Source organism: Miniopterus schreibersii (genome assembly GCF_964146895.1).
Source record: "Miniopterus schreibersii genome assembly, chromosome: 4".
Lineage (NCBI taxonomy): Eukaryota > Metazoa > Chordata > Mammalia > Chiroptera > Miniopteridae > Miniopterus > Miniopterus schreibersii.
Genome location: NC_138105.1, coordinates 82,769,092 through 82,796,680, shown reverse-complemented (window position 1 = coordinate 82,796,680; position 27,589 = coordinate 82,769,092). Strand labels below are relative to the sequence as shown.

Genomic DNA, 27,589 nt, shown 5'->3' with positions numbered 1-27,589 from the left:
AAAACAGCACAGCTCTCTCTCAGAGAAAATCAAACAATAATATAGACATTATTAAGCTAAAGGTCCCCATAAATCTCTCCTCCTGCAAAAACATACCACTAAAAGTTATGTGAATAGTTTTTCAGGTTTTTCTTTCCATGAATATTTGAATATGCACATAAAATCATCAGTTAATTTCAAACTATGATATTGATCTGCCACTTAACTTCTCTTCTTGCTTAATGATAAGGCATGGACTCATTGTCCATGATATATTTACCAACTCCTTATTGACAGGCACTTAATGGGTTGTGTCTATTTTATTTTATGTTACTGCTATCATAAACTGCTGAAAAGAGAATCTCCAGAGATAATTTTGCTCTCTTTATATTTTTCTCTTTGTTTCTTTAGTTTTTCTAAATTTTTAACCATAAATATTTTCTATCATCATTAAACAAAATTTCTGTTTAAAAAAAATGAAGTGTCCAGCCATCTTCCTGTCTCTGTTCAGAAGTTCACTAAATGCTGTCTTTCAATCAATGAATTCATTCATTTATTCATTCAGCAAATATAGTCATGCACCGCGCAATGACAGGTCTGTCAACGACAGACCGCGTGTACTACGGTGGTCCCATAATAGTATAATGAAGCTGAAAAATTCCCACCACTTAGTGACTTCATAGAGCGCCACATTATGTGTTTGTGGTGATGTGATGGTCTAAACAAACCTACTGTAGAAAAGTGTAGCACATACAATTGTGTAAAGTACTTAAGACTTGATCATGAAAAATGACTGTGCTGTTACTGGTTTATGTATTTCCATACATTTTATCATTATTTTAGAGTGTACCCCTTCTACTTATAAAATAAAGGTTGCCTCATACGTCTGGTGTTTATGTCTCTTGATTGCATCATTTTCTCTTGGGCTTGATTTAATCTCGTGTAGTTTTGTTCCTCGTGGTTTCCTAAGCATACAGAAGCCACCGCAAATGTTGCCAGTTAAAGGTCAAGCTAAGTACCTGAACTGGAAATGACATTAAGGTGGTTAAGGACTACAAAGGGAAAATCTGTGATGGTTATTACTCGCCAGTCAGGCTTGTCCTATTCCACTATAGCTACAGTCCTGACAAATCCAGCAGCATAGTGGCAAAAGTTGTTAAAGGATCAGCTTCGTTGAAGGTGATGAGACTAAAAGAAGTTGAGAAGAGCCTGTATCAGACATGAAGAAGCTTCTGATGGCCTGACTTGAAGACCAGGCCCAGAAGTATAGCCCTCTCTCTGCACCATGGCAATCACAGCCAAAGCAAAAAGTTGGTGATGTTGCAAGAAGAGGCTGGGCCCAACTACAATGTTCAATTTACTGCTAGCTCTGGGTGGTTTAAACAATTCAAGAATTGTTATTTATTACATAATGAGAAAGTAAGTGGTGAGTCTACAAGTGCTGATGTGAAGGCAGCTGAAGAATTTTTGGAAACTCTAGATAAGCTGAGTGGGGAGAAAATTACAGGCCAGAGCGAATATTCAGTATAGATGAAACCTCCCTATTCTGGAAATGGATCGTCTTGAAAGGACTTTCACCCGTAAGGAGGCCAAGTCAGTGCCAGGTTTCAAGGCTTTTAAGGACAGGAAGACAGTCTTGCTTGGGGGCAATGTTGCAGGCTACAAATTGAAATCCTTTGTGATCTAGCACAAGGAGAACCCCAGTACCTCCAAGCACATCATAAGCACACACTGCCAGTGTACTACAGGAGCAATAAGAAGTCATGGGTGATCCTGCTCCGCTTCCGATATGCCCTCCTGGATTGCTGTGCCAGAAAAATGGAGAAGTACTGTTTGGAAAATAATACACCCTTTAAGCTTGTGTTTATTGTTGATAATGCTCCAGGACATCCTCATTTTATTGGCGATCTTCATCCCAATATCAAAGTGTTTTTTCTCCCTCCAAATACCACCTCTTTGATCTAACCAATGGATGAAGGAGGTGCAGTAGCTTTTAAGACCAACCACCTGAGGAGGGCCTTTACCCAGGCTATTGCTGCTCCTGAGGAAGACACTGAGAAGACACTGATGCAATTCTGGAAGGATTACAACATCTCTGCATGCAGAATCTTGCTTGGGCTTGGGGTAATGTCACCGAAGAGTGTATGAGTGGCATCTGGAAGAAGACACTCGAAAGGTTCCATCCTGAATTCAAGGGATTTGCTAAAGATAAGGAGCTTGCAAGAATCAACAAGGCTGTGGATGAGATGGCAAACAGCTTTAACTTGGGTGTGGATGAAGGTGACATTGACGAGCCCCTGAGGTTGTTCCTAAGGAATTGAATAATGAGGAGCTGTGGGAATTAGAACAGGACCATGTAACTGAAGGAGAGGCCAAAGGAAAGGAAACTGCAGGAGGAGAAAAAGAAGAACCCACAAGAAAATCCACAGTGAAAGGTTTAGCAGAAGCTTTTGCAGACCTCAACAAGCTCTTTAAAAAGTTTGCTAACTTGGACCCCCACACCAAGAGGTTTTCATGAATAGGGAGGAATGTTCACCGTGAATTATCTGCTTACAAGCAAATCTATGATGAAAGAAGGAAACAAACCAAGCAAACCAGCACCGGACATATTTCTGAAAAGAGTGACACCTTCTCAAGAAGAGCTTCGGGCAGGTCCTTCAGGAGGTATTCCAGAAGAAGGCATTGTTGTCAGAGGAGATGATGGCCCCATGGCTCCATGCCTGTTATTGCCCCTGAAGGCCTTCCAGTGGGACAAGACGTGGAGGTGGAAGACAGTGATATTGATGATCCTGACCCTGTGGAGGCTTTTGTTAATGTGTGTGTTTGTATCTTAATTTTTAACAAAAGTTTAAAAAGTAAAAACAACCAAAGTTAATAGAAAAAATAGCTTATAGACTAAAGATATAAAGAAATATTTTGTACAGCTGTACAGTGTGCTTGTATTTAAAGCTAAGTGTTGTTACAAAAGAGTTGAAAAGTTATAAATCTCAAAGTTTATAAAGTAGAAAAGTTATAGTAAGCTCAGGTTAAGTATTATTGAAGAAAAATATTTTTTCTACATTTTAGGGTAGCCTGTTTGCCTGAACCATTACTTAGAGCTGATGTTCGCACAGAGCCAGTTCTGAGGCACAGAATCACAGGTCACACACAGCTGGGGATGGAATAAAGGGTGAGCACATAGAAATGTTCTAGACAGTGAAGTCAAACCACAAATAAGGAAACAGGTTTCTTCATCCTGGTCCCAGTACAATTTATATTCCTATTCCATCCTTTGGTTAGGAACTGTTGCATATTCCAGTGTATAAGATACTCTCCCCTCTAGCTCCCCCGCAACCCCCAAGCAAAAGGAATCCAAGACCCGCACACCTGCGTTACTGCTGGGTCACCTTTCAGACCTGAAATTAGGGGTGGAGCTCCCTCTGATGGTAAGAGCACAAAAGCACAACTCCTTTAAAGCGCAGCCTGTAAAATTAATTGTGATTTTCTGTAACATCAATCAATAATCAGCAGCAGCAGCGTCACCCACCATGTGGCCCGCCAAAGCTACTCAGAGGAAGCTTACTTGAGTATCGTACTTCCTGAGCGTGGAATAGGATACTCAAGTATGGATGGCTGGACTAGAGGCCTTTAAAGTCTTTTCAGTAACCGGTATTATTGTAATTCCTATTATTGCTATAATTCATATTATCTATATACTAATATTGGTATAATTCCTTGAACCTAGAGGTGCCATGTTTTGGAGTTTGTTTGTTTGTTTCCCTCTCTCAAGCTTTGTGATGGATGAGATGAATGAATTTAAAATAATAAACAATGGGGTCTCACACACAAATGGGGACCACTGTCATTATGGCCCCTCCATTTGTAGGTTTTGCCTCTGGAAAACAAGATGCAGGACCCTTCCCAGTTTTCACTCGTCCTATGCAGGAGGATGTTTGTAATCACCACCCTGGACATAAGCTTTGGTATCTTGGGCTACCTTACGTTTTGGGGGCCACCACTTACAAAAGCATCCTCTGAAACCTCTCCAACTACTGGTGAGTGAGTTCAGGCCTCAGAGCCAGAAGATGACATGCAGGTGGGGCTGGCTTAGCTTAAGTTTATGGCCCTAAAGAACAGAAATTCACATTCTTAATCTAATGCATAAACAATAAATATTTAGGAAAAATATAATGTGATAACTTAGATTTAGTTTTCTGAGTAACTCACTCATCATGAAGAAAGAGAAGAGCCCTGCCGTTGTGCCTCAGTGGTTGAGTGTCTGTCTACCTATGAACCAAGAAGTCAAGGTTTGGTTCCCGGTCAGGGCACATGCCCAGGTTTCGGGCTCAATCTCCAGTAGGGGGCGTGCAGGAGGCAGCTGATGGATGATTCTCTCTCATCATTGATGTTTCTTTCTCTCTCTCCCTCTCCCTTTTTCGCTCTGAAATCAATTTTAAAAAAAGAAAGAAAAAAGAAAAGAAAAGAAGAAAAGAAAAGAAAAGAAAAAGAAAGAAAGGAAGGAGAGAAAGAGAGAAAGAGAGAAGATACCCTGGCCAGTGTTTGCTCAGTTAGAGCATCCGCCAGAGCACCGAAGGGTCGAAAGTTTGATTCCCGGTCACGGGCACATACGTGGGTTGCCGTTTTGATCCTCAGTCCTGGTTGGGGAGTGTGCGGGAGGCAACCAACTGGTTTCTCTCTCACATTGATGTTTCCGTGTCTCTCCTCTCTCCCTCCCTCTCTCCACGTATGTCCTCGGGTGAAGATTAAAAGAAAGATCTGGCTAGGGAGTTCAGGATCTGCCAAAGGATTAGCTGTGACCTCGAACAAGCTCTTTGTCTCTGCGAGCCTCAGTTTCCACATCTGTAAAAGCAAAATAACAATGCTACTCAGAGAAGTAACCAGACTTTGTGGAGCCGGAAGCATAGACCATTAGAGTGGGAGTGGGAGTAGTGGTAAGGGGTGGAGAGGGCCTCTTTAAAAAAGAGAATGCAGAATTACAAATCCGAAATTGCATACAGGATGTTGGAAAGTGTCCCATGGAAGGGAGGGGACCAGACAAATCTGTCTCAGATGCTACCAGTTAGCTGTGAGATAATTAAGAAAAGCTCTTGCCACATGAGATGGTGACCACGCAGGGAGTGGTGCGGCTTGAGTAAAATGCTATAATTTTGAGGGAGGAGGAAATTTGGGGCCGTTAGTCCGTGACTGAAGCAGAGATGATGACAGGGTGGAACACTAAAGAAACCCCCAGGGGCTTCTCTGTCAGCCGTGTTCCATCCAAAATGACATGGGTGACCTTAGACAAATCACACCCTCTCCTGGCCCAGCGTCCTGCCCAGTGAAATTCGACTGGATTGTACAATCTCTGCCTCTCCCCATTTTCCCAAAAAGAATTTTCACCACTCTCCCCGGAGCCTCGCAGCAGCTAAGACACAGTTAGAGGTAAGTGAGTGATTGCTTCTTTTTTTCCAACTATTTTCCCAGAAAGGGGAGCTCCCCGAAGGACTCCTTCTAGCGGCCCTGCAGCCCTGCCCTGGGATGACTGCGGAGGTGGGAGTGTGTGGGTGCTCTCTCCAAATGCCGGAAATAGGGTGCTGGCCCTGGCAAGCTGGGCTGTGGTCCCTACTCTTTCACTCTCTAGGTATGTGAACTTAAGCAGGTTCCTTTAGTTCAGAGCCTAATTTCCTCATTATTTAATTAATAGGATTAATTAAGAAAATATAGGTAAAACACTTAGCAGAGTATCTATCCCTGAGCGAAGTGCTTAAAAAATATTATTAAAATGGTCAGTGTCGTGGTCACTGTTGCCGTTACTCCTTATTGTTAGGTAAGGGTGGATGACTCCCATCCCAAATCCCTCCCCTCTCCTCCTCCCTGTTGGCTCCTCTCCCGAAGCTCCTTAGGCCAGGAGGAGCACCCTCTGGGGGAGGTGGGCGGGGCCTCACTCCAGTTTGGCCAGAGCCTGCTAATAAGGGACAGGCCACTGAGTCCGGGTTTGCACCTGACTGGACACCTTTCTCTCTGCCTCCTTCTAACGCAGACCTCCTCATTGCCCAGGGCCCTCTCTTTCTGAAGCAGTCATGCCTGGAACAAAGAGTGCTGGGGGTCCCCAGGGAGCTGTTAACCTCAAACCAGACCTCAAGCCATCTCTCGGAAGTGCCAAGAAGCTGCAGAACAAGGACTCTGAGTTCTTGGATGGAAGTCGTTTGGAGTTGCCAGTCTTGGAGAAGACCAAGGGTATAACGTGAGTGCTCTTTCCTGCCATCCCCCCTGTCTGCCCTCCAGCCTGGATGCTTGCAGTGGCAAAAACCCTGGGGTCAGGGTGGATGGGGGGTGGGGTTATGTCTGACCCCCAACCCATTGTGCAGATGGGGAAACCAAGGTTGCAGAAGGGGCAGTTGTAGGCTGAGTTAGGCTGAGAGCTTACAGGTGCAGGTGTAGAGACTGTCCAAAAGCCCTTAGAATATAGTGAACTAGCCTCCAACGCATGCAGGTGGGGAAACTGAGGCCCAGTTATTCCAAGCCATACCCTGGGTCATTGGCAGGACAAGGGCTGGAATCCAGTGCTGGCCCTAAAGTCAGTTTTGCTTCTGGCCAGTTTTGATCATGTTGGGGAGAGGGGCAGAATCCCCCACTTGTTGGAGAAGATGAGACCTGCCTGCAGTGATGACATCGAAAGCACAGTATGTGGGAGAGTCCAGTTGCTTCCACCTCCCTGGGGTGTGTTTTGAGAGGGGGGAAGGGGGAGAGGATCACTCATGAGGCTTTCAAACCATGACAAGGAGGGGTCTACTGAAAGTTTGGGCAGGGAAGACAAGCTACGGGGCTCCAGCTGCCTTGGCCCCCACCACTCAAGCAGAGCAGCTAGTTCACTTAGGAGATGTGGTTGGGGTGGCATGGTGGTGGAGAGCTCTGCTGCTTTAAGAAGAAAGTTCTGGCACCACTGGTGTAGTAGAAAGAACGCCACATTCAGGTTGTGACTCTGCCCCCTGACTTCTCTAAGCTACAGTTTCCCCATATGCAAAGCAGAGAAACCCGTAGCAGGATCTGTAAGGAGGCTGCCTTGGAAGTTCAGTCTGAAGGAGTGGGGCTGGGGGTTGCAGAAGGAGGGAGAAACTGTGAGGGCCCTTTCCACTGCCACCTTGCAAGGCAATGTGGGGATGGACACAGTAACCTTGACACCTGTCTTAGAGAAAGAGTCTGAGGGCTCTGTTGCCCCAGTGTTTGTTCTGAGGGTTGCTAAGAAAGCCTGATCCCTCCCCTAAGGGAGAGCTCTCTAGGCCTGGGGGGTGGGGGCGTCCACCGCTGAGTTGGGGTATTTCTCAATCAGAGGCCCTGAGGGAACCAACTAGCTCTGTCGTCCTGAGCTGACACATGGTTTATTGGCAATTTCAGTACTTAAGAATCAAAGAAATAAACAAGTGAGAACTAGAGGGATCCCTCTGGCTTGGGGGGAAGTAGTAAAACAGATCTGTCAGCGTGGTACCTATGGGATCAGCTGACTTGAGTTCCAGCTCCCACTCGGCTGCTTACCAGCTTGAGCAAGTGTCGGAACTCCGTTCCTCAGTTGCTCCTCCCAGGAAGGCTGCACAGGTGAATTGCACATAAAGCCACTAGTGCCATGTCCAGAAGTGTTGGCTGCTCTGAATAGGGTGCTGGTCCAAGGTTGCCAAAGGAGTTAGGGCTTAAACCCGGGTTTCCTGCCTCCTGGCCCACTGCTTTCTTTGCGCAGTGTTTTTAAGCTGGCTGAGTTGCCCAAAGTTAAATTCTGATTTCCCAAGTCCTTTGGTTAGAAATCTCCAAAGAGACCCATTGACTTTTTCCTAGTTGCAAAATAAGGACATCATTGGAGGGCCACAGGGCACTGTGCTCTGTCAGCGATGTTGACACCCACAGAGAGGGAGAAAGGCATCCAGAGACTCTCACTCTCTCTCCCCCAACACTCCCCAAGTGTTCTCTTTAACCCTTAACAAATTAATGGGCAGATCCTTAGGAAGCTAGAGAAGTTAGGGATTAATATAGAGTGTGTGTGCTTGGAGCAGTTATTTCAAAATATCATTTCTCCAAATATTTACAGAGATTCAGCAATGTGGACACGTTGTCCAAGACGACACAGCTAGTTGAGTAGTAGCCTTGGGTTTTAATCCCTGATTTGTCCAACCTCAGAGGCCAAGCTCCTTCCAGAATAACTCTGCTGCTCTTTAAAAGTCTCCTCTCTGGAAGGCTCTCCTAGGGCATTCCCAAGGTTTCTAAGTTGTGGATGTAAATTCAATACTCACCTTGGTTCAAACGTGGTCCAGGTGCAAAAAGATATCAAAATAGGTTGTGGTGTAATTCATCACAGAGAGGGTACCTCCCTGGAGCTTTACCTCTGGAGGTGTAGACCTTGTCCTCTGGACAACCAACCTTCACATCTGCCTTAAAGAAAGTGTCTGAGTGTTTGTGTTGGGGTGGGAGGAATCATGCCATTCCTCAGCTTGATGTCCTGGCTGAGTGGGGGGAGGGGGGGGATTCTTCAGCTCAATTCCCAAATGACCCTGTCCCAACAGGCTGCATCTGGGGACCCAAGTCACCTGACCTGTTTATTCAGGAGTCACAATGATTTCTTTGCTGCCTGCCTTTTCTCTTTTCTCTGCATTCAATCCTGTCTCTGCTATTAGTTTTATGACCTTGGGCTGTTCTCTTCCCACTCTCTGAGCCTCAGTGTCCTTGGTTGTGAAATGGGGTGTCCCCTTACTCACTGTCTGGGCCTACTTCCAGGAAGCAATCCAGTAGAAATGGGGCGAAGGACAGGGACTCTGAAGGAGTCCTGAGTTCAAATTCTGACTCTCCAGGATATCCTTGGACAAGTCATTAAAAAAACACACCTCTATCTTCAGTTTCCTCACTGACTTCCTTGCCTTGACAAGAGGCTTAAATGAAATAATACATGTAGAATACTTAGCATAATGTCTGTTATATAGTAAGTGTTATAATAGCATATATTGAGTGTCAGCTGCTAAAACCAAGACAGTTCTGGAAAAGCCGGGATGAACTGGGATGATTGGTCACCCTGCAGGAGACTCAGAGGCGCCAGGCAAGACCATGGGGACTTAGAAATGGCCGGGAGCTCACCTATCCACCTGAGTTCAGGTGTTGGCATGCTGGAAGGTATTGTCTGTTGGATCTCCTCAGCTCCGCACACCCAGCCCCTCATGTCGTTTTACTCTCCTTTAGAGCGTTCCAGGCCTTAATTCACCTGGTAAAATGCAACATGGGCACAGGGATCCTGGGACTTCCCCTGGCTTTGAAGAACGCAGGCCTCCTGGTAAGAAGGCTGCATGGGTGGGGCCAGTTCAACTGGGTTATAGCAGGGAGGTGGGGGGAGAGGCTCTAAGGGTTTTTAATGACTTGCATTGAGCAGTCTTTCTGGGTTTGGAGTCTAGACATCTAGCCTGAATTTGAGTTCCGGCTCTCCCACAGACTTTGAGTGGCCTTTGCAAGTTATTTGTCTTCTCTCTGGGCCTCCATTTCCTCCCTTGTAGAATGCAAGGCTTGGATTATGACTTTTCAACTGTGCTCTACGGAGCACTCATTCACGGGGATGCCTCAGAGACCACTAAAGGTCAGAATTCTGGCTCCCCTATTCCACCACCACACCCCATTGTCATTGCTTTACATGCTTTAGTGGAGTACTCCTTGAGATTGAATTTGCTAAAAAGGGCTCACAAACCAGTTGGTAGAAAGTTGAGTCCTGAATATCTGCACTACCGAATGCCTCCCCGTAGTATTCTTCACAAATTCATTCTCTTCTGTCTTCCCTGCCCCTTTGCTCCATTCTCCAGATGGGCCCACTGAGTTTGCTGGCGATGGGCCTCATCACCTGCCACTGTATGCACATCCTGGTCAGGTGTGCCCAGCGCTTCTGCCACAGGTGAGGAAAGCAGCTTCCTTGTGTCAATTCCTTTGGTACTTGGTCCTCAGGGACATCCCAGAAACATCCTACACATAACAAGAGTTGATTTCTTAATTTCCTCCAATAATGCCATGAAAGAGAAAAAAGCATTTAGGGCAGGGACGTAAGGTGAGGCTCTGCCACTGACTCATTAGGTGTTCTCAATCAGGCCATTGTGTGCATCTTCTTGGCTCACCTGTAAATTGGGCATAAACAATCCATGCCTAACCCTGCCTCAGAGAATTGACATGAGAATCCAGTGGGATCATGGATATGAAAACTGTACCCATGCAAGTTGTGTATTATGTAGTAACTACTCCACTTGACAGGCAGGGAAAGCAAGCCACCAAGGAAATACCACCAGGTGTCAAAGTCCAAACTAGAACTTTGGTCACTGTCCCAATGTTCTTTCCACTTCAGCTGGCTCCGGCTTGCTGTGTGTCTCCTGGCTTTTAGTATATGATCTTAGATTAAATTGCACTTTCTCCTGCAGGCTTAACAAGCCCTTTATGGACTATGGGGAGACAGTGATGCATGGGCTAGAGGCCAGCCCCAACGCCTGGCTCCGGGACCATGCCCACTGGGGAAGGTACCTTGTTCTCGCTTTGCTAGAAGTGGGATATGATGTAGGAGGAGGAAATATAGACATCAGGCATGCCTTGTTCCCTGGAAAGCTGGCTCATGGAGCACAGAATGTTAGACTCTCCACATGGAAGAGGTTCACTGGAAACCTTCCTGACCTAGCCCCCTCCTTGTATACCTCCAATAACAGGGTGTTCCTCCTTTGCTATGCAGCTCTAATATTATTCACTTTTTTAATTGATTTTTTTAGAGAGAGAGAGAGAGACATCTATTTGTTTTTTTATGCATTCCTTGGTTGCTTCTTGTATGTACCTTGACCAGAGATCGAACCCGCAACCTTGGGGTATCAAGACAACGCTCTAACTAACTGAGCTACCCAGCCAGGGCTTCCCTTTTTTATTAAACCACATTTACCCAGTTGCTACAATGTACCAAGCCCTGGAAATACTGTGAGGAACAAGGCAAACAAGGCTTCGCCCCCACAGAACTGGATGCAAAACAGTTTAGGAGGCAGTTAGTTAATAACCACTGGGGTAAGCACAGTGAGGGAAAGCAGCAGCTGCTGCCCAGCAGGTAAGGAGATGTGTGCGGGCTTGTGCGGGCCTCCTGGGAGGAAGCAGTGGAGATGAGTTCTGAAGGAAGGGATTTGGAAGGCTGAGGAATCATCTCTGGGAAGATGGGCAGGAGCCTGGGGGGCCTTCCAGGAAGAAGGAAGAGTGAGGTCCGAAGGTCCTGAAGCAGGGAGGGGTACACGGCATTTTCAAGGTATAGAAAGACCAGGTACCTTGAGGGCGGAGAGTCAGGGAAATGAAGCTACAGTAGGATCCAGAGGCCGATCTAGCTGTACATTTTCGACCCTCTTAAAGACTTTATTCTTTTCTTAAAAGCAACCCAGGAAGCCATTGGTTTTAAGAAGGGAAGTAATCATGTCTGCATTGTTTAAAGATCTGTCTGGCCACAGTAGGGAGAATAGCTTGCCAAGGAACAAGAAGAGTAGGTTAGTGAGACCCTTGAGGATGCTATTGACAGTGTCCAGGCAGCTGGCAGCGGTGGCTGGGACCAAGCTGAAGGCATTGGGGATGGTGAAAAGTGAACTTGGTCGTGGTTTGGGCCCTGGGGTTGTGGAAAGGAAAAAATCAAGGTCGGCTTAGGTTTCTGATTACTTCTGTTTTGGACAAGTTGTGTCTGAGGTGCCTGGGAGAGATTCAAGTGGGGATATCAAGTGGGTAGTTGGAGGTATAGGTTGGAACCTATCTTCATGTGGGAGACACAGAATTGAAGTGATCACCCATGATGCCAGGGGCAGAAGAAGTCTTTCAGGGAGTGAGTTTATAGTGAGAAAAAGACCAAGACATTAATGACCCTTTGGTGAGCTGAAGTCTTCCTCCTGCAGCGCCCACCTTTTAGCTGTCAGGGGTAACACAAAACAAGTCAACCCCCTCTGTCCTCTGGTACTTGGGACTAAATCTACTCTTTTATCTTTGCTTTCGGACCTGTACCCACCCCATGTGCCTACTCTTTTCTGAGTACCATCTCGATTATCAAAGTGTCTCTTGAATTGTGATACCCCAAACCCCAATCTGCAGTATCTGAGGTGTGCCCCGCCCATTTAATGTGTGGTCTAAGAGCATCACAGGCCTGGTACCTCCCTTGGCCCAAAGCCCATTCACATACTGAATTAATACAATTCAGCCTACAGGCAGACTAGGAAGGCTATGAGATGATAACCAGAATTTTCCCAATTGGGTCACCCAAGAGGAGGTTTCTGCCTGTTGCAATCCCTCAAATCCTTCTACTCATTGTTGAGCATATAAAGTAAATTTTCCCGCTCTTTTTAGGAACCTTCCTCCACTAATCATTTCTTCTCCTATAGCCTGAACTTCTATTTTGAACTACAGGCTCTTCCTCTCAACATTTAAATGTGTTAGTGTATCTCCATCTTAAAAATAATAAAATAAATTCATAGAGCTTCCAGGACTTTACACCATTCTCTAGCCACCATCCTATCTCATATTCAACGTCTGGTGATTCAACAGATATCTACTGAATATCTACAATGTGCCAGGAAGTGCTTTAGGCGGTGGATCGGAAATGAACAGAATGGGCACTATCAAGACTGGAGCTCACACTCTAGCTTCAAGAAAGGATAGCCCACCTTCTGACTTTACACCTGAACATCCCATTCATACCTCTTTCACAGGCCACCTGGCTTTTTTGTCCTTATAGGTCTACAGGAGTTCTTTCCACTAAAGCCCTAAAAGACCTCCTTGTTGCACCTTCTTTGCCCTAGAGAATCTCTCAGCAGTATTGGGTCCAATTGACTCTTCTGTTCGTCATTCTCTCCTCTTGGCTTCTATTAGACTCCATTGCATCTTAGTTTCCTGCTCACCTCTCTGCTCATTCCTTTGCATTTGTTGCAGGCTTCTTTGTTTCTATCCTTCCTTTAAATGTTGGTGTTCTCTAGGGGATGGAATGCTGCCTTCTCTTTTTCTCACCCTGCACACTCTTCATTGCTGGTCTGCCTTCTCTAGGCTTTATCCATTACTGACAAATCAATAGTTCCCGACCTTAATACACAGTTGTCTCCTGTAGGAACCTCAAGCCCAACAATTCACAGGCTAAATGTGTAATTAATTTCTTTTCTTTCCCTCTAAAACCTGTTCTTCCTTCTGAGTAGCCCAGTTCATTTTGTTGTCCAAGCTAAAAACCTGTCAATCACCTTAAGTCATTTTCTTTCCCTTCCCCCAGTTGTAGGTGGTCAACCAGGTTCTGTAAGATCTAGCTTCCTAGTATCTCTTAAAATGCTTTAATTCTCTCATCCTAGTGGTCACGTCTTTGCCCAGGCTGCTGCCTTCTTTCACCTCCATTGTGAAAATTTCCAATCTTACCATCTGTAGTCTTGCCCCCTCCCCCCCATGTGTTCTCCACGTGGAAGCTAGAGAAATCGGTCTAATCCTTCTGCTAAAATGCTCTTTTCTCACTTCTTTCTCTCCATCTCCTCCTCCTTCTGTTTCTTTCGCAAGAGACTCTCACTCAGGTATTGGTGTTTCTAAGAAGGCTATCTGCTCTATAATTTGGGTCAAATGGCCTTTTAACCATGGCCATTAATGCCATATTATTTTTGGTCTATCTTGCCCTCTAGTCTATAAACCACTAGAGGAAGGGACCAGGTGTTATTGGTCTGTGTATCTTCAATGTAGAAAGAAATTTAAATTGTTAATAATAGCTAATAAAAACATTATGCCTACTGCCCTACATTAATTAGTATCGGTTACAAGAAATGCCCCAGAGCCAGGTGGGGAGAGGTTCCTGACTGTGAAGAATTTTACCACTTGCTGAGCTGAGAATGTGAGGGTGGTTGAGAAACATATTTATAAAAGAACTATTGTTACCTCACTTCTTACGACTGCCCCATTGTTGATTGTGGTGGCATGACTGAGGGTGCTGGTACAGGGCCACCAACCCCTGGGAGAAGATGACAAGCCAACTCTTTTTTTTTTTTATAACAAGTGTTCTTTCTCTCTCTCTCTCCTCTCTTCCAGGCATATGGTGAGCTTCTTCCTTATATTCACCCAGATGGGCTTCTGCTGTGTGTACATTGTGTTTCTGGCTGATAATTTAAAACAGGTAGAGTCTTCTAGAGAATATGGGAGGGGAAAGGACTTGGAAAAGTTGTTCAACAAATGGCTTCTTCTTTTAGGTGTCCCAGCGTCCTAATCAATATGAAAAAAGAAAGTTAAACTAGATGCTGTCAAAAAATCCAGACTTCCCCCAGCTCACTTATCTACAGATATCTCAAAGTGGTTACTTTTCCCACAATACCCTTGGACTGGTCCTCAAGGTTGGTCTCTAAAATTAGACTGGAAGAAATCTTGCTTTAGAGCTTAATCATCCTTAACTCTCCTAAAACTGATATTTTCTGGTAATACTTAACCTTCTTTGGGCCATCTTTATCTACCTTTAGTTGCCTAATCTTTATGGATTAACAGTTGTCCCCAGGAAGTTCTTTTAATCTAACCCAGAAGTTATCTTGTAGCAATTTGATCAAAATAATACGAGCAACAACAGAGGCCATCCTTAGTCAATCAATAAGCTTAAAAGTGAAAACCATTCTTTAGGGGTCTTTTCTGTTTATGGTAATATCAGAAATTTAGGAATGTAAAAAAATTAGAAAGCAGGAAAAATATAGTAAGCATTTAGACTTAGCTTCTATTATGTGTCAGGTACAGTGCTGAGCATTTTATATGCTTTCCCTCATTTAAGTCTCTCCATGCCCATATCAAAATAGGTACTGATGAGAAAACGGGTGCTATAAACTCTATTAATGTGTATAAGGTCACAGAGCCACAGTATAAAATGCAGGCCTTTTGCCCTGGCCGGTGTGGTTCAGTTGGTTGGAGTGTCATCCCCTACACCAGAAGATGGTGGGTTTGATTCCTGGTCAGGGCACATACCCAGGTTGTGGGTTCAATCCCTGGTCCAGACATATGCCAGAGGCATCGGATCTCTCTCTCTCAAATAATTTTTTTTTTAATTGCAGGCCTTTTCACATCAGATCTCAAGTTCTTAAACACTATGCTATTTGCTTCTAAAAACAAAGCAAAATTAGGCTTAAATTTTTTTTAACTGATTTAAGAGAAGGGAAGGGAGAAGGAGAGCGAGATAGAAACATCAATGATGAGCGAGAGTCACTGATCTGCTGCCTCCTGCATGCCCCCTACCAGGCATTGAGCCCAAAACCCGGCCATGTGCCTGGACTGGGAATCAAACTATGATCTCCTGGATCATAGGCCAACGCTCAACCACTGAGCCATACCTACCAGGCCCAAAATTAGTCTTAATGCAATCAACTCATGGTTATTGTTTTAACTTATTATTAACTGGTTAGCATTTTGCAGTTTCCTTACAGTTTTTAATGTAATTTTGAATAGTTTACTAACATTTCATCACACAGATTGACCATGACTTGGTCTTCTATGGTTAGATATATTCTGTTTCCCTTTGTTTTTTGACCATTATCCATACAAGTCTTAGTATACCCCTTTATTTCTTTAGTATATATTTCTTAAAGTAAAATTAATGGGTCAAAGAGTTTGATTGTTTCGAAGGCTTTCAAAACACATTGCCAGATTGCTACTTAGAAATCAATCTGATATCAGCAGAACTTTATTTATCATCTGTCTAGAGACAAGGCAAGCATTGTCTTGAGTTTGCAGGCTCAGTGGAATGTGTTCTAAAACATATAAAAAGTTAAATGTCAATATGATATTTTGGTGCCAGGTCAGGACACTAACACCACTGTGAGCTTGAGGTGCTTAATTGTGAACTAAGGGGTAGAAATGTGAGGGTGGCAGGAAGGATCATTAGAGCAAGGGAAGGCTCCCTTGCAAGATGCATCTGAGCAAGATGCTGAAGAGCTTTGGTGGCAGCCAAGGTGGAAGAAAGGAGGAGTGAACACCTGGGGGCAGGAATGCAGGGGACTTACTCAGGAGAGGCAATACAATTGGTTGTAGAAGAGCCTTCAAGGTTGAATGGAGCCCATTTATGGAGGGCCTTGAATGCCTGGCTCAGGTTCCAAGTATTTTTCCTACTGCAGTGAGGAATAAGAAAAAAACAAGACAGTGATTTATTTAAGTATTCATGATATGCTGTTAAATGAGAAGGACTTTTCAAAATAAGAGTGTATGCTGTGATTGCAGTCTTGTAAAATAACAAGGATTCATATTATACATGTCATTGTGATATTGTATAGAAAATGTATAGATGCATATATTCCAAGGCATTACCATGGGCACTGAGATGGTCATTGCTTTACATTTTCCTCTTGCCTAACTCTAGTTTCTAATTGTTCTGCAGTAGGTGTTTATACTGTGTGGGGAAGGGTGTTTCTTGTTTATCTCAATGATTGAGGGATCCTAATAGATTTTATTGGCGTCCTGGGGTGCTAAATGTCCTTCAATGAATGGTCCAGTCCTCACAAGAAGAGTTCTCTCACTCAAAATGCCACTATTGGTGTATTTAAGAAACAATTAAGTGATGGGGTTTTTTTGTTTGACGAATATTGGCTAACTTCCAAAATGACAGAGAAAGCTTAAAAAAAGAGAAAGGTCTCAGAAAAGAACAGGAACCAGGGCCGTTAGGGAGATGTAGATAGAACTGACGCAGCCTCCTCAGGGATCCCTGGTCAGAATTAAACTTTATCCTTTCTTGTTCTGTCCCTGTGTCGTTGCGTCATTTTGCTAGTTGTTTAGATTCAGATTGCAGAGAGAGACGGTGAAAGCCCTAGCTTGAGTCCAAGGCCAGTCCTTTAGTTCTGCCATATGATTGCGACTTATAGTCCTCCCAGGTTGTATTTGGGGGAGAGAGAATTCACCAAAAATAAATCAAAATCAGGAGGAAAGGATGCTGAGTTGCCAGGAGCCAACAAATAGTCAACATAAGTCTAGTTATTTATTTTTTATTTATTTTATTTTTATTAAAGTTATTTGTGCTGCCTCTTGAGGAGGTATGGTGCAGAAGATTTACAATAAGAAGTTCCTAAATTCACCCTAATTCAAGTGAGACATTCCAGCCCTCTGGGAGGGAGTTTGATTGTGGGACAGGCACTGAGCTAATCATGCGGCCAGAAGATGTACTGACTCTTCCGCTCGCTTTTCCCATCCTTTCCGCAGGTGGTGGAAGCTGTTAATGGCACCACCAACAATTGCCATTACAATGACACGGTGATTCCTATGCCCACCATGGACTCTCGACTCTACATGCTCGCCTTCCTGCCCATCCTGATGTTGCTGGTCCTCGTTGGGAACCTCCGGGTCCTGTCCATCTTCTCCATGTTGGCCAACGTCAGCATGCTGGTCAGCTTAATTATCATCTCCCATTACATTGCCCGGGTGAGTGCACGCCGCACACCTCACTCCTTCAGGGGGCACATAGCGCATTTGCTTCCCAGACTTTTCTCCTCTTCAACGTGTAGCTGATTAAAGAAGAGGAGACTTTCATATTTAATTCCTTTGGGCTCCCTGAAATATCACTGTAACTGTAGTCATAATTTCCGAGATGCATAACCACTGTACACTCAAAGTGTTCTTGGGCACTTCAGGCTGGCACTGACCTATGGTGTGCAAGACTCTCTTTTGTTGGATTCTGATAAGCCAAACTCCCTTGTGAGATACTGATTCTTCAATACTTGGACAATACCTCCATGTTTTTTCCTCTGGCTCTTTGTTAGTGTGCAGTGTTAAAATCAACTTTGATAATTGCCTACTTCCTTTTGAAGCTTTCTAAATTTCTTGATATTTGATTTTTTAAATTTTTTTTTTATTCTGACATTTAATTTTTTTTTTTATTCCAATTCTACTTTCAGGATACCCTCTTAATTAAAGGAGCCCAAACATGCTTTGAGGGTTAATGTCTTACCCCATTTCTCTTTCCTATAGGATATTTCAGACTCTAGCCAGTTGCCACTTGTAACAAGTTGGAAGGCCTACTCTCTCTTCTTTGGAACAGCCGTTTTTTCATTCGAAAGCATTGGCTTGGTAAGGCTTGGGTTGGGGTAGAATTTCCCTGGTGCTTTGTGTGTGGCCTTCTGAGCAGGAGCTGGGAGCTCTGGGTTTCTGGGTTTCTGTGCATGTGGGAGAAAGTAACCTCTGGCCTCACTAGGGTCAGTTGTTATCAGCAGGAGAAAAGTAGGTTACAACAGAGAGGCAGTCAGGAGACAGAGTTCTGTTCTTGTCCCAGGACATCCATTAAGCATGTATCTTCCTATCAACATGTGTTTCCTAATCTTTTAAAATCAAGACAAATGGAGGTGTACAAATTTGATGAAACATAAAGGAGTTTTAAACTGGAAAGTACTGTATAGTTATGATGGATTATTATGTAGTCTCTACTTCCACACTTGAGGAAGGATAGTGCTATGTATATAATTTTTAAGTTTACTTTTAACTTATATATAGTACACTTTACTTTTTGAGAGGGATGGAGGAAGGTTGTACGTTTCTATAAATTTTAAGAAATGCATAGAGTCATAGATGCACTGCAGTCAGGACACAGAACAGTTCCCTCACCACAAAAAACTACCCCTACCACCATTAACCCCTGGCAGCCACCTTCTGTTCACTGTCTCTGCTGCCTTATCTTTTCCAGAATATACAGGGGAACCTTTTGAGACTGGCTTCTTTCACTTAGTGGCATTTAAGATCATCTGTATTGTTGCACACATCAGTAGCTTATTGCCGTCTATCTCTTGAGCATCCACTGTTGCAGCAATACTACAATTTGTTTACCTGCAGGAGGATATTAAGGTTGTTTCTAGTTTTTGACAATGATGAAGAATGTTGCTATAAGCATTTGCGTACAGGTTTTTGTGGGAACGTAAGTTTTGATTTCTCCTGGAGTAGGTTTGCTAGCTCACAAACAGAATATAATTGAGTCTTATTTCTTAAGCCAGTCTGACCATCTTTGTCTTTTCATTGATGTGGTTAGACCATTTGCAGTTCATGTTATTATTATTATGGTTAGCAGGTCTGTGTTTTATATTTTAGCTTTCCTTTCACTTTTTCTGTTTTCCCTTTCTTACCTTCTTTTAGATTATTTGAATACTTCTTAGTATTCCACTTCAATTTGCCATATTGGATTTTTGACTAGTATATCTCTTTCTCTAATACTTTTAGTGGTTGCTCTGGGGATTCTAATATACATATGCAGAGTGTCCCAAAAAATGTAAACACACTTTGAATGATTATAAAGTTAGTGTTTGTTAACATACAGTTCATTTTCAAAATTTAAAAGAATCTACAGAAATGAATAATTTTTTTTGTCAACACCTATTTTCAAACTGATGACTTTTCTGGTCCAGGCACTGCTGATAATGCGAAGCAGTGGAATTACAAACATCAAGAATCATTTTGTTCAGTATTTGTGCGCCCTTAGTTCGTCGACTATTGCCAGTTTTATACCATAAACTTTATCTTTTATGCATCCCATAAAAAAGTCTACTGGATACATTTTCTCTGTTCAAAGCTTAGTATGGCTTCACCTATTATTTCAAATTGGTTAAACCTGAAAAGGAGTGAAAACTAAGTGAGTTATCAGGGTGTCCCCAAAAAATGTATACACACTTTGAATAATTTTAAAGGCAGTGTTTGTATTTCAACTGCGTTTTCAAACTTCCAGTAGCATTTTAGAATGAATTTCCTTTGTTCAAAGCTTAGTCTGGCTGAAAAGAAAGAAACACTCATTGAATTATCAGCTGTTAAAGTATGTATACATGTTTTGGGGACACCCTGTATAGCTTTGCACAGTTTACTTATAGTTAACATTTTATCGTTTCTGGTAAACTGTAAAAATCTTAGTCACATAGGACCCTTTTCTTCCCTCCCTTTATGTTGTATTGCCTGTATGTATTATATCCAAATACATTAAAACTCCATCAGACAATGTTATGATTCTTGCTTTCAATAGTCATACATCGTCCTTAATTACAACAAACTTACTAAGAGAAAAATAGTCTATTATATCTACCCAGATAATTACCATTTCTGTTGCTCTTTATTCTTAAATTCACAAGTTTCCCTCCTGTATCATTTTCCTTCAGCACGAACACCCTTCATTAGCATTTCTTTTATTTTTTAATTTTATTACATTTATTGGGGTGGCATTGGTTAATAAAATTACAGTGTAAGTTTCAAATGTACAATGCTATAATACATCATCTGAATATTGCATTGTGTGTTCATCACCCAGAGTCAGGTCTCCTTCCGTCACCATGTATTTGCCCACCTTCTATGGGCCATGGTTCCACAGTTCTGGACTAATAAAATGATTATTTTTAGCCTGGAGAACTTATGCAGCTAAAATGTATTACAGGATGGACTGTCTGCTCTTCACATAGTCCCCATGATGTTTTCCTGAACACCTGCTGCAACTGGGAACCTGCCCCTTACTCGGAAGTTGAAAAGCTTGGCAATGACCCCTACATAGCACTCCCCCCACGTAGTTCCCATTTGCATGGGGCAGGGGGGAGATGCATGTAGGACAAAAAGTTACTAACAATACAAGGGCACAGATGCTAAATTCCTACTAAGCAATACACATGCCCAATGCTGTAGGAGTATAGGCAAGATTGGGTAGACGCAAGCACTTGGACTTTGGAGGACAACCCTAGTCTTGCATCTTCAAAGCCTTGTTTTCCTCATCTGTAAAATTAGAACTGTACAAGAACCAGCTTCATAGAGTTGTGGCCTTCACAGTGTTGGTTCAAAAGACAGAAGTGACCTTTGGATGCCCAGCAGGCTCAAGAGACAGGCTGGTCTCCAGTTGGATCCTCTTAGAGCCAGGGATGCATCTGGGGTGAAAGGATCCTGAGAACATGGTGTGGGGAAAAATGTGCCTCTGAGGAACCAGGAAGCCCTGGTCCCAGCTCTGCCACCAGCCCACTGTGTAACCTGAGTCTCAGCTCCCCATCTGTACAGAGAGGGATGAGTACACTGGAATCGTGAGTAAATTCAGATGCCTTTGGAAGGCAGTGTGGGTGAAGAGGCCAGGTATATGTCAGTGTGTGCAGGAGAGGTGGGCCTGGCGAATGGGGAAAGAATGTTGTGCCTGAAAGTATTCATAGTCCGTTGTCATAAAGACTATGGTGGCCAAAGAAAACGCATCTGGCCAGATCGGGCTGCACCAACGGGCTGAGCTCCTTGGTCTGGCCCTCCCAGCTCTGAATGGTCCAGGGTTTATCTTCTGACTCTTGGCTTTCTTTCCTTTCTTTCTTTTTTCTTTAACTGTGGTAAAGTACACCTAACAAAATTCACCATCTTCACCATTGTAAGCGTCCAGTTCACTGACATGAGACATTCACATTGTGCAACCCATCACCACCATCCATGTCCAGAATTCTTTTCATCTCGAGAAACTGAACCTCTCTACCCATTAAACAATGACTCCTCATTCCCCTCCTCCCCAGTCCCTGGAAACCACCATTCTACTTTCTGACTCTATGAATTCGACTACTCCAGGCACCTCATATAAATGAAATCACGCAGTATCTGTCCTTTCATGCTTGGCTTGTTTTATTTAGCATTATGTCCTCAAGGTTCACCCATGTTGTGGCATGTATCAGAATTTTCTTCCCTTTTAAGTTCGAATAATATTCCATTGTATGTATATACCACATTTGTTTATCCAATTATCCATTAACAGACACTTTTCTAAAAAGCTTCCATCTTTCGTTATTGTGAATCATGCTGCTATGAACGGGTGTGCAAATATCTGTTCAAGTTCACGCTTCCAATTTTTGGGGGGTATATACCCCGAAGTGGCCTTCCTTTCTTCTTTATTTTCATGTCCCCCTTTCTCCTGCTGTCCTCTCACACTGTGATGTTTCTGTAGGTTCTGCCCCTGGAAAACAAGATGAAGGATACCCGCCACTTCCCAGCTATCCTGTCTTTGGGAATGTCCATCATCACTGCCCTGTACGTTGGCTTCGCGGTTCTGGGCTACCTGCGGTTTCAAAATGACATCAAGGCCAGCATAACCCTTAACCTGCCCAACTGCTGGTAAGTTTATGGGCCCCCAGTGGTGGGGACTCGGGGCCTCGTGGGAACGTTTAGGTCACCTCCTCCTCCCTGCCACAGATGGCAAACTGAGGTCTAGAGGACCTCTCCAGGGAGAAGCAAAGCTGTTGCTGGAGCCCTGGGCTGTGGGTTCTCTGTTCAGGGAGCTCCTCCAACCACAGCCTCTCATGTTGAGTGAGGCCTTATTAGCTCAGTATGAAGAAAGACATGACTTAGGAAGGAAGGGATGAAGTGAGAGCCCTTGGTCACCTAAGGAGAAAAGGGAAGGGTCTGGGGGCGGGCAAGAGGCAGAGAGAGGAGTCCGTGAGTGGCAATACTTCCATCATGTTTGCCAAGGCTGTGTTACCAAGTTGTGCTTGCCACAGCCAGTGGTGCACATCCCCATGTTAGAGAAGCTACGATGAAAAAGTCATAAAACAAGAACCAACTTGGGAAGACCACTGTCAAAATGTTTTGTTCACATGCACTCAGTTCATGCATCAGTTAGGCGAGCCAGATTTCAACAGTGAAATATTTAAATGGACACACGAACCCGTATTGCGTTGTATTTTCTCCACACTGAGGCATATCATCAATACAGGATGCCTGCCTTTTTAAGGGTCACTTGGAGGCTTAGTTGGCCTTAAATGGGGTACCTTTCCCAAGCTGGTAAATGTCATCCATCAAGCATTCACTGCATGCCAATTATATGCAGATGCCAGACTAGATACGTGGGGGTGCAGTGTGTGCTGATGTGAGTAGATTATGAACTTGAGCTTCACTACCTGCCCTGACTCATAATCCAGTGGGAATGGAAGAGGAATAGATAGTATATACAAACTTTTATAACATAGAATAGGAAAAAAAGCCCTCCAGAGGAGCAAAGAGTCCCTGGGGACTTTCAAGGAAAGAAACTACATTGGAATAGGACAACAGAGAATCTTGTCAAACAGGACAACTCTGGCACTCCTGGGTCCAGGTCTCAGTTGCATACCTCCTAGTTTGTGGTCCTGGATGATTTACTTAACCTCTCTCACCCTCAATTTCCTCATCTATCAAGCAGAATTGTTATGAGGATTGAATTGGGCATGTCTAAAAGCATCTAGTATGTAGTACCTGCTCAAAAGATGGGAATTTCAATAAATCGGTGGGGTTTGGACAGATGGAAATGGAATAAGTGGTATTCCAGGCATTGGGCCTAGTATGAGCAAGAAACACAGAAATGTGGAAGTTAGCCTTTTAAGGAATGTCCTAAACACAGACTCAGACATACGCATACACTCACAGGTTTATTAAACATGGGAAATGCATCTACCACATTCGTGGATTCAAGGAGAAATGTCCTATCTCCATAGGTGAAAAAAGTCTTTGATAAAACTCAAAGACACACACACTCTCTGCCTCTAACCTCATGCCCACAAGTACCCCGACCCCTCCTTTTACCCCCTGCCCCACCAAGCCCTCATACAACCCTATTTATAGACTGCCTCTTCCCCCAAGGATTTTGGATTCTGCAGTTCTCACAACCTACTAGACGCATTTGTTGAGAAACAGTTATGTGCCAAGAGTGCTGGGTGGATCCAAGGAATTCCTAAGGACTGTCAGAGATCACAGGGACCAGTGTTTTAGACTTGGAGTTTTTGGCGTTTGCCACTTATCGCTTGCCTCTCCCTGGGCATGATACCAAGACTGAGGCTCTTTTTTTTTTTTTTTAAATATATGAGAGAGAGGAAAGGAGAGGGAGAGAGAGATAGAAACATCAATGATGAGAAAGTCATTGATCAAGCCCGCAACCCGGGCATGTGCCCTGACCAGGAATCAAACACCGATTGCCTGGATCTTAGGTCGACGCTCAACCATTGAGCCATGCCTGGCCGGGCGGCTCTTTTCTAAAATCTAAAATTGAGCATCAGGTGATAGTGATTTGTGAAGGTGTTCTATATACCCATGCTCAAGATTCTTTTTATTTAGAGATGACCCTCTCAACTGTTGCCTTTCAAATCCATGAAGCTTCAGTCTATTTTCACTGCGTGCTCTGCTGTGACTCCCTCTTGGCTCTTAGAAGAGCCATCTAGCAGGTACTACATGCTAGATGCTTTTAGACATGCCCATCACTTTCAGACAAGGAAACTGCAGCCAGAAGGACTGTCCTCAGGTCAGAGGTTAATGTTCTAAGGAGGCCGGGTGTCAGCGCCCGGTGGTCATAGAAAGCATCACTGTTTTGTCCTGCAGGCTGTACCAGGCAGTCAAGCTTCTCTACATCGCTGGCATCCTGTTCTCCTACGCCCTGCAGTTCTACGTCCCTGCAGAAATAATCATCCCCTTTGCCATCTCCCGGGTGTCTAAGCGCTGGGCACTGCTTCTGGACTTGTCCATCCGCTTCGCCATGGTCTGCCTGACATGTGAGTAGAAGGCAGAGAGAAATATTGCTCTTCTCCTGAGGGCTATCAGAAATCAGCCAGATGATAAAGGATAGTCGTTAATAATCAGCACCAATTGAGCACTAACTGTATTTCAGGGACCACAAAAGGCTTTGCAAGTAGTAATTCATTCAAGCCTCAGGGACAGCCTAATTCAAAATGTACCTCAGGGGCATAAAAATTATTTTAAGCTAAAAATGTTTGAACAAGTAGCAGCCGCAGGGATAAAAAACAAACAAACACAATTTTATCTAAACTTCCTTTGCTAAATTAAGCAGGACCTCTTGAAAAGTAAAGCCACCATACATTTCCTCTCTGGGAGGTTTTCAGCCAGAAAGGAGACAAACCATCATTACAAACTAATTACTTAAAACAAACTTTATCTGAAACTCTCATACCTTCCACTTTTCTTACGTAGAATCTCTGCCCTCCCTCCTTTCACCTTATGAAATGGGGATATGAGCCCCTATCTTTGGCTGTTCCAGGAGCCAACTCACCTGAAGGCTACCCTATCCCTGAATAAAGTTTGCGTTTTCTCCTGTTAATATGTCTATTGTCAGTTAAACTTGCAGGCCCTCATCATGGAACCTAAGTGGGTAGCTTTTCCTTCCAACAACATGAATCTATATATTTGAAAAATGACTGGAAGGAGACACACACACCAAATTTTTAATGTGTAGTGAATTAAAAATTCTCTAGTGAATGCAACCAAGAGTATTACAGGACTTTCAACTTTTTATGTAACTGAATGTATGAGAAACAACTGGTTTACGTTTTGAGAAAAGGATTTTTAAACTTTAAAAGCTTGGCTGAGTCTGGCGTGATCTGTCTATCCCGTATCATCTCTCGCAGGCATCTTGGCAGTCCTCATCCCCCGCCTGGACCTGGTCCTCTCCCTGGTGGGCTCCGTGAGCAGCAGTGCCCTGGCCCTGATCATCCCACCCCTCCTGGAGATCACCACCTACTACTCAGAGGGCATGAGCCCCCTCACCATCGCCAAGGACACCCTGATCAGCATCCTGGGCTTCGTGGGCTTTGTGGTGGGGACCTACCAAGCCCTGGATGAGCTGACCCAGCCAGGACACCCTATCGCCTTTTCCAACTCCACCACTTTTATTCAGTGAGAATGGCACAGCTCCTCACCCACCAGCACCTGACTTTTAATGATATGGAACTCTTTTATATATGCATCATCTTTATTTTGCAAGGACTCACCAGCTACAAGGTCCAAATGGTAATTTTTTTTTAAATTTTTTATTTATTCCTTTTCTTTTCAACTCTAGCTTTCCACTACACTGAGAGCTCTCCCATGGAAGGTTCTCAATTCCATCCAACTTTTCTGCAACTCACATGGTGAATTTCTCGCCTTGAATGGAGCTATGCAAGAAGCAGCCACCAGGGGCACCCAAGAGGCAGCAACTGGCAGAAGGGGGTGTGGCCAGCTAAGGCTGACCCTGATTTGATAGACAAAGGGTTCCAGCAAGGTGTGCCCAGCTTCAGCATCAAGATGGGTAAGGCCAAGAGGTCCATGGTGAGCCGCAACTCTCAGACAGAGAAAAGCCATCATATTTGTCAAGGGCAATAAACTTTCTAAACCACGGGTTAAAGTTTTGGCCCAGTTCAAGGATCCCAACATTGGATAGGAGGCTCGGAATCAGATGTGCCGGTGACAGGGGAAAAGGGGTGGACAATGACTTTATTTGGAATTATTTACCTCTTAAGTCTTATAACACCTTACCTACTGTGTGCTAAGCATAGTTCAAGGCTCTTCGAATGAAAAAATGGCCACAAATTTCTCTTGACAATGTGACTTTTCAGCTCCTCCCATCGCATTGAGAGGGGAAATCTACCCCTTGAATCTTGTCTTAACCTTGGATGCGCTTTAGCCAATGGGACATTAGTAAATGGGATATAAGCAGAGATTTGGTAATAGCTTGTGCATCAGGACTTTCATTTCTACTTCACCACCAGGTGAAGAAGCCTGGACTAGCCTACTGGAGGATGAGACACCATGTGAATCAGAAACCAATTATCCCAGTTGAGCCCCACCCCCCAAATCAGCCAGCCTGTCAACTTCCAGACACATGAGTGAAGCCATTCTTAGACTGTATTCAGCCCCAGTGAAGCTGAGTTAGGCCATATGAATTGACCAGATAATCCACAGAATTGTGAGAAATAATAAATGTTTGTGGTTTAAGCCGTAAAGTATGGGAGTCTTATGCAGCAAAAGTTAACTAATGCATCACTCTAAAAGACATACACCAATGAGTGAAAAAAGAATCCCTGCCCTCAAGAAGCGGTCTACTGTCCAGTGGGAGAGAATGACAAGTAAGCAACTAATCATAGGTCCTTATAAGTCCAGGGGAACACTAACTGCTTTGGAGTACTAAGGATGACTTTCCACAGACAGTGCCATTGAGAACTTGGGTCTCTGACATTGAATCTGGCCCTCCTTCTACTCAGTTCTGCTGCCTTGGCATTCCAGTGCCCTCTCTCATGACCCTGTCTGGCAGCCAAAGGCCAGTCAACCTGAGACACCACCTATGCTCTTCCCCCCTAAAACTTCTAAAATTGGGACAATGCCCCTAGATAACCAAGTAGATGTTATAGGCAGATCTGTAGTCTCAGGGAAGGGAGAGTCTCATCATATTCTCTATGGTTTATGGAGTGACCCATGCTTCTTTCAGCCTCGGTTTTAAGAGAACATTTGAAAAAGGCTTTTCCTGCTTATTTTCAACCATCGATCTCCCCATGCAGCCTAGGGAAGATTGGGGGTTGGAGGGATGGGGGGGAATATGTGTCTGTGCCAATTCCCAAGTCCTGGTGTGCTCCTTTTCTGTTACTGTCTACCTACTGGATTTCCAGAAGGTACTTCAAGAGCACAAGCCCTGTTCAGGTAGGGGAAGGACTGGCCGGCCACACCCAGATCCCATGGTCTGCAGAGTACCTGCCTGGAGATGGGACACTCAGCCTGTGCCCTGGTCCACAGCCCACCTGGCCTGGTAGCAGCTTAGCACTTCCATGCTGCGCGCTCCTGTTTCATCGGGCAGACCCAAAGGACTTCCACCGAGTGATCAGAGCCTTGGCAAAGCCATCTTTCTCTCTCTGAACTTGTCACTCCCACCCCGGGCGCCTGCTGGGCAGGG

At 44.2% G+C, this 27,589-nt stretch overlaps 1 protein-coding gene across 5 annotated transcripts in view; it reads left to right on the top strand.

The window, feature by feature from the left end:
• SLC36A2 (solute carrier family 36 member 2) overlaps positions 1-26,638 on the top strand; it is a 39,746-nt gene extending 13,108 nt beyond the window's left edge. The window contains exons 5-16 of one of the 5 annotated variants that reach the window (XM_081134744.1): positions 3,845-4,013; positions 5,443-5,599; positions 5,999-6,202; positions 9,175-9,265; positions 9,783-9,871; positions 10,386-10,481; positions 14,017-14,101; positions 17,146-17,364; positions 17,911-18,009; positions 21,860-22,026; positions 24,256-24,425; positions 25,296-26,638. In XM_081134744.1, coding sequence (XP_080990870.1) covers positions 3,866-4,013; positions 5,443-5,599; positions 5,999-6,202; positions 9,175-9,265; positions 9,783-9,871; positions 10,386-10,481; positions 14,017-14,101; positions 17,146-17,364; positions 17,911-18,009; positions 21,860-22,026; positions 24,256-24,425; positions 25,296-25,567 — 1,797 coding nt within the window. In that variant the 5' untranslated portion in view covers positions 3,845-3,865 and the 3' untranslated portion in view covers positions 25,568-26,638. Of the gene's footprint in view, positions 1-3,844; positions 4,014-5,186; positions 5,401-5,442; positions 5,600-5,998; positions 6,203-9,174; positions 9,266-9,782; positions 9,872-10,385; positions 10,482-14,016; positions 14,102-17,145; positions 17,365-17,910; positions 18,010-21,859; positions 22,027-24,255; positions 24,426-25,295 lie in introns of those variants that run through there. The other 4 variants (XM_081134745.1, XM_081134746.1, XM_081134748.1 and 1 more) reach the window with 4 other exon arrangements.
• Positions 26,639-27,589: the final 951 nt, after the last annotated feature.